The sequence below is a fragment of the Wyeomyia smithii genome, chromosome 2 (assembly GCF_029784165.1).
Source record: "Wyeomyia smithii strain HCP4-BCI-WySm-NY-G18 chromosome 2, ASM2978416v1, whole genome shotgun sequence".
Taxonomy (NCBI): domain Eukaryota; kingdom Metazoa; phylum Arthropoda; class Insecta; order Diptera; family Culicidae; genus Wyeomyia; species Wyeomyia smithii.
The window spans coordinates 73,387,031-73,399,995 of record NC_073695.1 but is presented as its reverse complement, the minus strand read 5'-3'; the positions used below and the strand labels follow the sequence as shown (position 1 = coordinate 73,399,995).

The following is a 12,965-nucleotide window of genomic DNA, read 5'->3' as shown; positions in this document are numbered from 1 at the left end:
CCTACGTTGTGACAAATTTTATTATTTCTATAGCGTGAGAGCTAACTTTCCAGTGCTATAATTGCATTGACCACTGACAGCCTCCTAATATTGAAGCAACGCTTCTTATTAGAAACTGTCATAGCCGCCACCTGAAATTCCTAAATTTCACTCTGTCTATCTACTGTCAAAATCCTCATCGCGATCACATTTCTTGATTCTAAATGATACAAAATAATTAATTTTCCTTCTCGTTTTCGGTTTCGTAAGGCAATAGGCAAATTTTAGTAATCGGTCGGCGGATGACACCTCTGCTGGTGCGAAGATCGACGAGTCGAGTAAGACCATCTACTCCTGGACTTGCGCTGACTCTTCTCGCTAGCGGCCACTTCACAGGAGCCAAAAACTCATCAACGACGATCACCATTCTTCCTGGCTGAAACGAAGTGTTTGGTGCGATGTGTCTGTTCTCCTTCTGCAACTCCCGTAGATATTCGGCTTTCCATTGATGCCAAAAATGCTGCACTCGTTGCTGAAGGCGCTGGTAGTGACTCAAGCGGCCGATCGGACTGGCGCTGAAGTCAGAAGCAGGCAGCGCGGTTAATGATTCGCCTATTAGAAAATGAGCTGGTGTCAGGATGGATAAATCATTGGGGTCTTCTGTGAGGGGCGTTAGGGGTCTGGAGTTCATTGCTGCTTCGATTTCTGCAAGCACCGTTGCCATATCCTCGAAGGATAGCATGGCGTTCCCTAGCTGCCGATGTAAGTGCTTTTTCGCCACCTTCACTGCGGCCTCCCATAGCCCACCAAAATGTGGGGCTTTCGGTGGTGTCATATGCCACTGGATCCCCTGATTTGCACATACTTCTGCAATCTCTCCTACATAATTTTTATCGTGTAGCTGTTTGTATAAAACGTGAAGTTCATTGCGGGCACCCTCAAAGTTTTTACCGTTATCCGAGTGTATGTGCAACGGACAACCACGACGAGCAATAAATCTTCGTAATGCAGTGAGAAAGGCAGCAGTAGATAGATCGCCTACCAGCTCAATGTGTACGGCCTTCGTTACGAAACAAACAAAAATACTGAGATATCGGCTTTAAATATACTGGGCCTGCGTAGTCCACTCCAGTGACGGCAAACGGACGTGCGGGAGTGGTTCGTTGGAAAGGTAACTGACCTGTCATTTGCTTGGCGGGAACGGGAGAGGCTCGTGTGCATCGGAAGCATTTTCTGATTACATTGTTGACTGATCGACGTCCATGAATGGGCCAATATTCTTGTCGAATAGCCGCTAACGTTGCGTTGCCGCCACCGTGAAGCAGTTTTCGGTGGAAACGCTCGATAACTAATCGTGTAAAAGGATGGGAACTGGGTAGTAGGATTGGATGCTTGGTTAGGTAAGGCTGCTCAGAAAGTCTCAAACGCCCTCCAACTCGGATGACTCCGTCGGAATCGATAAACGGATTCAGTAGCCGCAAATGCGAGTTATTAGAAACAGGCTTTCCTTTTCCCAAATCTCTTAATTCTTCTGCAAATCCGTCTGCCTGGGCTAGCTTTATAAGGTTTGTAGGCGCGTTCGATATTTCATCCACAGTGAGGTGCTTTGGTTTTACTATGGTCTCCGACGACATTGGCGGTCGAAAGGCATGAATGAAGCGGAAACAGTATGCTGTTACTCGTAGCAACCGGTGATAAGAAGAGTATTCGCCGAATATTTCATTCACGGCTTGCATGCTTTGGACTGCCGCCACCATTTTGCGTCTCTCTAGAATGTCTTCTGAGATTGTTTGCCTTGGATCCGATATTGGCCATGCCACCGATGGAATTTTTAACCAGGTAGGTCCATAGTGCCATAATTCGCTGAGCAGAAAATCGTCAACTTTCATCCCTCTCGTGATTAGGTCTGCTGGATTGTGTGTGCCAGCTATATGTTTCCATTGGCATCCCTGCGTGTTCGTTTGTATTTCGGACACTCGATTAGCAACGAAGGTGCTCCAAACAAATGACGGTGATCGTAGCCATTCTAGTGTAACAGTTGAATCCGAACAAAAAACAGAATCGAACTTGAGTATTTCGAGAGCGCGAACAACTTTTTCATGCAATCTGGAAGCAAGAACGGCCGCGGCTAGCTCCAATCGCGGAATGCTTATCCTTTTTAATGGTGCCACCCGGGATTTCGCAGCAATCAACTGAACGTGGACATGCCCGCGGGGATCGGTAGATCTAACACAAACACATGCACCGTATGCTTGTTGAGATGCATCCGCAAAGGTGTGCAATTGGATAGTGGAGTTGGGTAGGACTACGCAACGGTTAACTTTGTAAGCAGAAATTTTTTGAAGATCGTGGTGGTAACATTCCCATTTTTTCCGTATATTGTCAGAAACCTCATCATCCCATCCACAGGGTTGAAGCCAAAGATCCTGCAACAGCATTTTTGCCCGAATGACTACCGGTGCGGTTAGACCCAGCGGGTCGAAATGTTTCGATACGGATGACAGAATGGCCCTTTTCGTTAATGGATCGCAACCCTGCGTTAATGTGGAATGAAAAAGCAGCTTATCCGCATTTGGTTCCCAACTTACACCTAGCGCCGTGGTGGGTTGACCGTGGTCGAGTTGCAGAGTAGTCTGGGCACCAATTTCGAACTTGATGGGTCGATACCCTCTAATACTTTTGAATTGTTAGTGGTCCACTTTCGCAGTCGGAATCCCCCCTTAGCTAACAGTTTGTCCAATTCCAACCGGGTCTGAATAGCCTTATCCAACGTATCTGCTCCTCCAATGTAGTCATCGACATACAACGACTTGCGTAGCGCGAGGCTTCCTAGGGGAAAACTTTTTCCTTCGTCTAAGGCCAGCTGCTGTAAGGTTCGTGTGGCGAGAAAAGATGAGGGGGTCAAACCGTATGTTACAGGTAATAACTCATAGCTACAAATAGGTTCGTCGTGACTAAATCGCCACAATATTCGTTGCAAAGAAGTATCCTTGGAATGCACTCGAACCTGTCGGTACATTTTTTCTATGTCCGCAACCATCGCGATCGGGTATTTCCGAAACCGGAGAATCAACGTAAGTAGCTCGTCCTGGATTATCGGGCCAATCTTCAACGCATCGTTCAGGGAATATCCGGTCGACGTTCTAGCAGATCCATCGAACACCACGCGGAGTTTTGTCGTTCTACTGGATTCTTTCAAGACGGCATGATGCGGTAAATAATACACATGCTCTGGTTCACATTTTTTTGTAGAGACTTGTCTCATATGCCCTAGCGTTAGGTACTCGGACGTAAAGAGATGGTATTGACTTTTCATATCAGGATCTCGGGATAATCTTTTCTCAAGGTAGCGAAACCGCCGTAAGGCTGTTGTTTTGGATTCCCCTATCATGTGGTCAAAATTTGATTGACGGGGCAATCGCACCACGTATCTGCCCTCACTCGTACGGGATACATTTTTGGTGTAGTGGGATTCACATTGCTGTTGTTCGGGGGAGTGAAGTCGCTTGCTTTCAATTTCTTCGATGCGCCAGAACTGCTCCAGAGCTTCAGAAAGGCTATCGTTTATCGTGAGATGACAAAGCACAGGGTGCGAAACGAGCCCCAATTGCTGCCTGCCGGTGACGATCCACCCAAAAACGCTCTCTATTAAGGTTGGCTTTCCTAAGCATTCAATTTTGTTTCCCGAATTAATGAAGGTGAAAAAGTGTTCTGCACCGAGCAATAAATCGATAGCACCAGTTTTATCGAATGTTGGGTCGGCCAAAAAGAGGTGTTGAGGTACATGCCAATTGTCCCTAGGTAAAATCGTTGCAGGTAAGTCAATCGTGATACGAGGCATAACAAGACATTCCAAATCAATTGCGAAATCATTCATTCTGGATTTAATGTTGGCTTTAACAGCGTGACGAACGCTACACGAGGATTGGCCCACACCAGAAATAGGAATATTGATTTTCCTGCGTTTCAAACGCAACATTTGGCACAACCTTTCGCTTATGATATTTGACTGCGATCCGTTATCTAGCAAAGCTCGGGCAGGGTGCGCTTGGCCATTCGAATCGAGAACCAATACAACAACTGTTGAGAGCAATACGTTTGCATCAGAACTCCCTTAGAGCCTTAGAGACATGGGATTGCAAAGCAGCCTTTATTTGGAAAAAGCGGGTTTCATAGTGGGAACGAAATTGGAGATTTAGGACCATACCTTCATTAGTATCCTCCAAGTCCTCAAGCTGTGTCTGTACATCCTCCAGTCCCATCCACACGGTATCAAGATTTTCGAGTCGTAGTTGCACTTGACCTGCATCCCGTTCCGCAGCATAATTTTCGACAAACTGCTCCGCTCTTCCTAGTGACGCGACAAGTGTTGTTCGCCGATTGATAAGCTGCTGCTTTGTACGCTCGTCTGCCATTTTGGACACCGAATCGCCGACACTAGACGGAAAATGAGAGAGCACGGAAGCACCGAAAGGGGAATAAAAAGTAGTTGGAGCGGTACTAACCTTCTCAAGGCTAGTTTAATGCCTTGTATTTAATTATTCGATGAAACTGGATTTGCAGATGAGCGTCGATCTGTTGATACCAGAAGTGCAGTAGCAACCTTCGAAATTCCTGCTCAAACGTGCTTCGGCTGGGCAAGGATCCGTCCGAGGAACATGTGGTCGCAGAAGATTGCGCGTAGAATGTCGGAGCTCGTAAATTTCTATTCAAGCATCAATTAGGCGGCAATCGCAAATGCGGTATCACAGCAGCGAGTAGATAACGCGGGATAAGACACTTAATTTAAAAAGCCGAAAACCAATCCTGGTCACGGCACCAATGTTCAGAGCAGAATCGGGGTTTTCGGCTTTGTTCTCGTTAAGCACCACACAGGATTTAAATTAAACTAACGATCACTGAGAACAACTTTTATTTGAGATCCGAACCGCTTCGCGTCTCGATGGGAAAGAGACCGTATCTTAATTTCTAGCCGCTGTGTACCCTACGTTGTGACAAATTTTATTATTTTTATAGCGTGAGAGCTAACTTTGCAGTGCTATAATTGCATTGACCACTGACAGCCTCCTAATATTGAAGCAACGCTTCTTATTAGAAACTGTCACGGTTTGAGCTTTTTTTTCTTCCAGTTCCAATATTCAAGGTTTTTGAAGGGGGGGGAAGGGGGTACATAAAATGAAAATAAAATTTGTAACGGCCTAACTTCTCAAAAATGAGTCGTGTTCCAAAGAATTAAACCAGTAGGAATAAAAAAATATTAAATTAAAAAAATGTTAAAATTTCATCAAATTTTGCTTGTCCTATTCATTTTGACTATCCCCTGTACATGAGGATTTCATACATCTACATACCGAAACATTTTTTTTCTTAATTATTTCTGACTTGCACTTTTCAGAAAATTGAATGCGCTTTCTACACCGAAACTTCATTATTCTTAATTTAGAGATCTTTTGAAGAAGCGGTAAATAATCGAAATAGAAAGCATGAGAAAACCGAGCGTGAATTTGGTGAGTAGAAAAAAAACCAAAAAGGTGATAATTCCATAAAAAAACAAAATTGACAAAAATGCAAATGGGATGGACATGCCATAAACAGTAATACAGCGCTCAAGACTGATTTTAAATATAAGTAAAAAAGTAATAAAATTCGAAGCAGTGGTAGGTAAAATGAATTAGCTATGAAAATATAAACAAACTTTATTTTATCATGTAATCGAATGCCAAAATTTATGGTTTGTGGAATTAAAAGCACTCCCGACTTTGCAATGTTTTGTTTTGGTAAATTGATTTCGGAGCTGTTTTTATGATGTGACTTTTTGCATAACCTGTTGCAAATAAAAGGTAATCAAAGCTTTCATTTATACGTACTTATGCAATTAAGAAATTATACTTGCGATGAAACGCAAGTTCATCCCTCTTCAGTTTAATGAAGCATCAAACTGAACCCGATAGCAGGCCTTACACTCAATTGCTCACTAATTATCTTGTCCAATTGTAAATGCCATAACCAAATTGCTTTTAATTTCTGTGACTAAATGTATCAGGATATTGAGAGCTCCCATATTTTCAATTATACGGCGAAAATAACCGTTGTTTCATTTGCTATTCCACTTTACACTAGATTTTGAATGGTTTATATGAAATTAAGCTTATTTATGACTCGTTTAACAAACCAAGGTTATTTCTAGTATTATTTATATATTACAAACATGCTCAATCAATTTCCAGGAAATTTGAATGGCATGAATTTGTTCAAGTTATCTTTATCACAACCGACTACCTACTAAGGAAAACGAGGTCAGCAGGTTTCTTTCAAGTCGCCCGATCGTCTTCACGTTCTGACATTTTTGCTCCCTAATATGAAGTGAAAGGTTCCTATCGCACCAGATCTGACTTCACAGGTCTACGTTGTAGGTTTTTACTTCGTACCCAAAGCCACACAGGACACCTCAGGTACTGCCATTAACCTGTCTCTTTAGACAATACTTATTGCAGAATATCATTGTGGAAGAGCGACTTTTCCGGTGAAAGTTTACGCGTATCAGAAGATTCTGCAGGCCAAAAGCTTTCGCACCGCTCGATGCTATCAGGTTTCCGATGGCTTCAGATTTGGTAGCTCAACCACCTCAATCATCTTCATAATTGCAGAGACCCCTCTCTTTTCGTGTATATTGGCACACTTATTGAGTGATAATGGTGGTGTTTTACTTTGTCTTAAGTCGCTGATTATGGTTTGCAAACTGGTACCTCCCGTGGCTGTGTTTAAGTTTATGTTCACAAGCCTCGTGTGGAAAAGTACATTCGGCAAAAAGCGTAATACGTGAGAAAGGAAGAAAAAGTTTCGTTCTTGCTGTAAACGTACATTCCCTTCTGACTTGCGATGAGGGAAATACCAGTCTAAAAATAATTCAATTTAATTTTTTAATTACGATCAAGTATATCTGTACTTTCACATTTTTCGTTATCATAACGTTACCATCTGCATTACTTTATTATAGTTCCAGACATTCTCTAGTTTATTTTCTCCGTAATTGGGTACCGTAAACTGGGGTGACTTTGATCACCGGGGTGACTTTGATCACTGTACCTCTTTTTTGAAAATGTGGTAAAAAAGCACTCGTAGTGCTTGGGACTTGTCGTAATCTTCACTGAATGCGTGGATATATGTTCGCATTGCTACTATTCATGCATTTCCTGCTATTTAAAGTGTGTTTTTCATGCTAAAATATTAATTGAAAATAAAGTGTATTTTTGGCGATTTTTGTTGCATACAAACAATCGGTTCAAGCAGATTCAAAACAACAAGTTGCAATACGTAAAGTTTTTTTATTTTGTTCCCAGATTAGTTATTAAAATGAACAAATATTATAACAATACATTTTATTGTTATTTTTGCAAGTTTTTCCTCAAAGGCAATGTTGAGTCCCAATATTCTCCACAGCGTATTACATATTTCTTCTTAACAAAAACCCAAGACGTGACGTAACATGCAAATTTGGCCAATTTCATAATTAATATTCCTCGTGGACTAGTTTTTGATGATTTTAGACCACCTTCTCTCTCAGTGGATAACAATTCATATATATTCTAAAAATTTCGTACGAATCTTGTACATTCGCCATTATAAACTGTTCACGTAGAATGTGAATGGCCCCTAAATTGCTTTTCATATTAATAAACTCGTTTAAGCCGTTTAAGGCTGTTTAATTTAGTGAAAGTAGCAAAGTGTTACACCAAATTCATCAAAACAATGAAGTGATCAAAGTCACCCCGGAATGATGATTGGTGTAAAATTTTTAGAGCATATTTAAAAACAGCAAAAATGTTGCTAAACTTTTGAAGTAGTGACTGTACTAGTAGTGTTACTATTGTATTATAATAATTTACAAATTTATGGCAATTTAATATTATTGTCCTAGATTTTTATTGAAAAAAATAGAATTAGCTTCTACACAATCATGTTTGAAAAAATGGTAGACATTCGGGCGTTTTTGGAATAATTCAGTTCGAATTTCACTTGTATACCAATTTGTTGCCATATGCTTGGCTTACGTTAAAATTAAAAAGAATGAACAAAGCATAATGATTGACAAAGTTGGTAGGTTTAAGATATGATAATAATAATTACACTGATTTTTTGTCATTGCAATACTGACTTAGAAGCCATTCATTTGCAAATTGCAGTTTTAGTTTTCAAGTTATAATTTTTTATTAAAATAATAAATTTCGCAATACACTCTGTTTTGGAGTTTACTGTTAAGAAAAAAAAAACCTCAAAATTGATGAAAAATTTAACCTGTGTGAGTAAAATGTCACCAAAGCTTCATTGCAATCAGGGACAGTCACGGCTAACTATTTCGCTACTGAATGCTGAAATTAAGAAATAACATCCACTGTTAAGCTTAAAGCACAAGAATGTTAAAGATCAAAAGATTTCTCTTAATCGTTCATTTCTCTTGTGTTATATTTTTTGTAAAATAATTCAACTGAGCTTTTATAACGACTTGACTCAACATCATTATTGTCATATGCTTGAATTTATGCTGTCGGGACAGTTAAAGTAAACCATTATTCTGTTTTTAATAATGGCTTGTTTAGATATTATTGTAGCAGCTTGAGCAAGATTTTTTCTGATCTTCGAAGTTGCATTGCTTAGTTTAAACACAGATAACAGACATCCAAGCTAATTTTGCTTCATGTGTAAAGAGACGCAACGGTTTTTTAGCATGTCGCAATACGAAGTATGGTGGCGTTAAGAACGCTTAGTGGTAAATGCTTCGATGAAATCGATAATTTTCCAGCTCTTATCGATATTATTGGAATAAGAATGGTTGCCGTTTTTTAACGTAGAAATTTTGAGCAGTCGTAATTTGTACATAATCGACAATTTTATTTAGTCCCAGTTTATATTGGCGATAAATTTGTTTATTTCAGTGCTGATATGAAAAAAAGGTACACAAACCTCATAAAAACAGTGTTGATTTCTGGAGTTTTTAGTTCTAGCTTGGATATCTATTATCTGTGGTTTAAATAAGATTCATTGGGTGAGCTTCAGTTATGGAAAGGTAAACCACACACATTATTTTTTTTAGCTTTCCACAATTAACTAAATTACTTCAATTAAGCTCTTCACAATTTAGAGAATGATTTTTAATACTATCAATTACTCACACCAACCTAAAGAGCGATTTTTTCCCAAAAGGATAATTGACAATCCGTATATACATGGCAAAAGTGAATGTACACGTTTTCTCAAGCACCGAAAAACACTGGCTCCAAAATTTATATAAATCCCTTCCACTACATTACCACAGCATTTATTCCAGCTGATATATCCGACCGCTCCAGTAGGACTGTTGTGCTTTCTCCCCAGACCCGAAGCGAAGATGGTACCTCGTAGCTTTCTGCTTTGCCTGCTCGCTAGTGCTGTCACAAACTACGCGACAGCCAATTCATTTGACGATGAATTCTACCGTAACATTCGGTCACCTGAGCTGGCCGGAATGAACGACGATGGCTTCAGTGGTCCAATCAATACGGCTGAAAACCGCAACCAGAAAGCCCCGCTGCATGATTCTTGGCACAAGATTGTCGACGATATGGCTGACTACATGAAGATCCTTAGTGAAAACTCGGACGCGATAGAAAAGAGCCTGCAGCATCTGTGGGTTAAGGTGGATAAACATTTGAACCCGAAAAAAGACGAAAACTACAACCTGTGGTACGCGAAAAAGGTAATCGACGAGCAACGCGAAATGATCGAGAACCTGCAGGCCGGCCGCTCGAAGCCATTCTCCCACAGTGACCTGATGCGACGAACCGATGAGTATGTAAGGCCGAAAACTTTCGATGGCACCGATCGGAACATCAACTACAGCGAAATGGAGTCGGAAAATGAGCAACTGTATGCAGCACTGAAGCATCTAAAAAATCTGTAGGAGTAAGAAAATTGATTGAATAATAAATCTTGATTGTTATTATTTTGGCCAAAAAATGTTTTCTTATTGTTTTGTTGGTTAGTCTAGTCCAGCGGATCTCAATCTTTTTTCGTTCACGTACCTTTTGGCGTTATTTTCCTAATGAATTGTACCCCCAATATTTTTTTTTTGTATACATTTTCACCGTTTATTTTCCATATAGTAATTTGTGAAAACAACTAAAATAATCTGCAATAAATTTAGTGGTACTCTCTAATAAATGAATACATGTCAAAAAAACAGTGAAGTCATGTTTGAAGAGCAAGGTTGAAAAACAAAACCAAATTCCATTATTACATAATCCAGGTTGAGAACCGCTGGTTTTACTGCATGAAAAGTCATAATTGAAATCAACAAAGAAATTGTCATACAAATAATATTTTCTCAATTCAAGTATTCCACAGTAATTATGATGTTGGTGATATTTAATCATAAGTTCATATTGTATCGTGTAATAAATGTTTTTAATTCATGTCCATCCATTCAAAAACTATCCCTAGACCCATCTGATTTAGTTAACGTTCTCGTCAGTCTGCTGACAATCGTTGTTCCTAAGCTATAGTACTCTTGGAACTTCCTTTTCAACTTTTGCACTTCCAACGATAAGTAGGTGAGGTAAGGACGCTCAAGCTGTCTGTTCATCTGACTTACATAGAAGAATATCATATTGGAAGGTGGTCTAATCAGTTTCGCGTTGCTGACCAACGGTAATCCGTGTGAAACCGTGAACACAATTACCACAGTAAAACATAAAATCACAAAACTTTTACGATTCATTTTGACGAAAAATACTTCTGCTGCTTCCTGGTCAACTGCTACTGATGCAACTGAAGACGATCCACTCAAATCAATTGTTCGTCAGGAAATCGCGAATCAGCTGCTTTCGTGCTGCGAAAACTAACGGTTTTAGGTCGCGTATTTGAATAAATTTGGAGATGCTCTGTTGGTCGCTTCTTTCTGCTAAATCAGGGCGCGGCTGATTATCACCTATGGCAACCTCGACGGAGTCCTGTAGTATGAAAAGGAACAACGATATAGCGCAAAACAATACAACTAAGGTGAACAGTCTGGTCAGCCTGCCGCCAATGGAGACGTTGTTTGTGTCCATTTCGGAAACCTGTTCTCGTTTATTAGTCGTAGGGATTGGAAGTATGGCTTTATACTACTTTGGATGTAACGCTCCAGAAGTAAACTATGCAATGACAGCGCAAGAGTTTATTAGTCGGGAGAGGAATGAAGAAAAGTGTTTTGATCGAATTGTTTCAAATATTTCAAGAGTTGGTTTGCAAAATTTTCCGTACCCTTGCACGCTAGAGTAAATTTTTTTGCATATGACAGTTAGAAATTGAATTTTCTTTCGATTAATTAATTCTGATGTACAAATAACTCAAAACCAAGCACTAAAACTGATATTAATGACTGAATTTAGAATAAACTCTTCATCGGTGTTATATTTATTTTAAAAGAAGTGATCTGCAAATCAACCGTGAATAATTTTTTATTTTAATAAAGGATGAAAGAACAAATCACCCTAAGACATGACATCTGTCTTCATACTCTTCTTCATCTCCTACCTCTGTAATCCCTGTTGTATTTATCGCAGTTATTCCATTTAGGCGTCGTACATAAATTACGTAACGCATGAAGGGGGGAGGGGGGTTGAGTCCGCGTTATTTATTGTTACATAGGGCGGAGGGGGGTAGTTGAGACCGTTAAGTAACTGTGATGTTTGCTCAAAGTTGCAAATTTGGAAGGGGGGCAGGTAGTCCAGCGTTACGTAATTTTAGGAATAGGGGTCATAGCGAACGTTGCTTATCGTTACATAGGGGGAGGGGGCCTGAAATTTAGGTTTTTAGCGTTACGTAATTTGTGTACGACGCCTTACACGGAAAATTTTTAAAATTATGCACAACTCCACCTGTAGGTAGATTTCCCGTCTCAGGATTATTGATGATTATGGTTCATTTATTTACCCAGCATTTTTAATGGGCACTTGAATATAAAAGATAATAACAAGTGAAATCGTAAAGGAATCAAAGAATCCAAACAATGAAAACATGCCATCCAGCAACACAATGTAATAAGTAACATGGTTCGTTGGGAGTGACAAAGCTAAGAAAGTACACTCCTTTGTTGACCAATTTCCTGAGATGGAACATAGGTATTTCCCCCTCATGTTCGGGTTTCGAAACCAAGGATATAGCGCCTTAACTCGCTTCAACTGTTACGGTTGGAACTTGAGTACTAACTCTAGTCCTAACATTTTAGCTTATGGTTATAGCGCCATTACACGCTCTCTGAAAGGAATATGAATTAAGAAATAAATCTGAGATCCATATTTACTAAGAATTTGTTTATATCTCCTGTTTCTTGAACAAAATTTCTCTGATACTTCGCGTGCACTAACATGAGTCAATCCTTGTGAACGATCACATAGAACGAACTCACCATCCAGGATCCCGATTTTTGTCGACGTTCGGCCTTGCCGGACCCATACTGCCACTGAAATCGAAACCAAAAATGTTTTGAACTTAAACGCCCGCAGCGACAGCGACGAAATGATGGTGGCCATCCCTTTTGATTTCTAAATTTTTCACTGATGCCATTGTCAATTTTGCCGTTGCGGCTTTTGTTCCAAAACAACTCGACTCCGATCCAGAAATAATGCCAAACGCTAGTGGGGCTCTGATACTACCACGAACGCCTGTTTCTACTATTCCGCTGAAGGTTTGAAGGACATTAAGCAGGATCGATCTGGGATGGCATTTTTTCTATTCCTGAATCACTTTAATGACAACACCTCAAGCACGTTACAATAAAACACTATTGCACTACTGGTAATTTAGAAAATGTACCACAAGGAACATAATTTTCGAATTTTTCCAGTGAAATTAAAACCACGTCAAAAATTTATGTCTATTCGTGCTCTTGGCTTGCTATGATCTTACAAAGTTTGCTTACTGTATTACGGACAAAAAACGAAACCTGGCAGCTTGTGTCACATTTTTTC

The 12,965-nt window shown here is 40.0% G+C and overlaps 1 protein-coding gene across 1 annotated transcript; it reads right to left on the bottom strand.

Moving 5' to 3' along the window:
* Positions 1-217: 217 nt before the first annotated feature.
* LOC129719682 (uncharacterized) lies at positions 218-4,394 on the bottom strand. The gene is made up of 4 exons (XM_055671073.1): positions 4,187-4,394; positions 2,591-3,525; positions 1,089-2,513; positions 218-1,039 (listed from the first exon to the last, which is right to left on the bottom strand). The coding sequence occupies exons 1-4, from the start codon at positions 4,392-4,394 to the stop codon at positions 218-220; spliced, it is 3,390 nt and encodes a 1,129-aa protein (XP_055527048.1).
* Between the last annotated feature and the right edge of the window lie 8,571 nt (positions 4,395-12,965).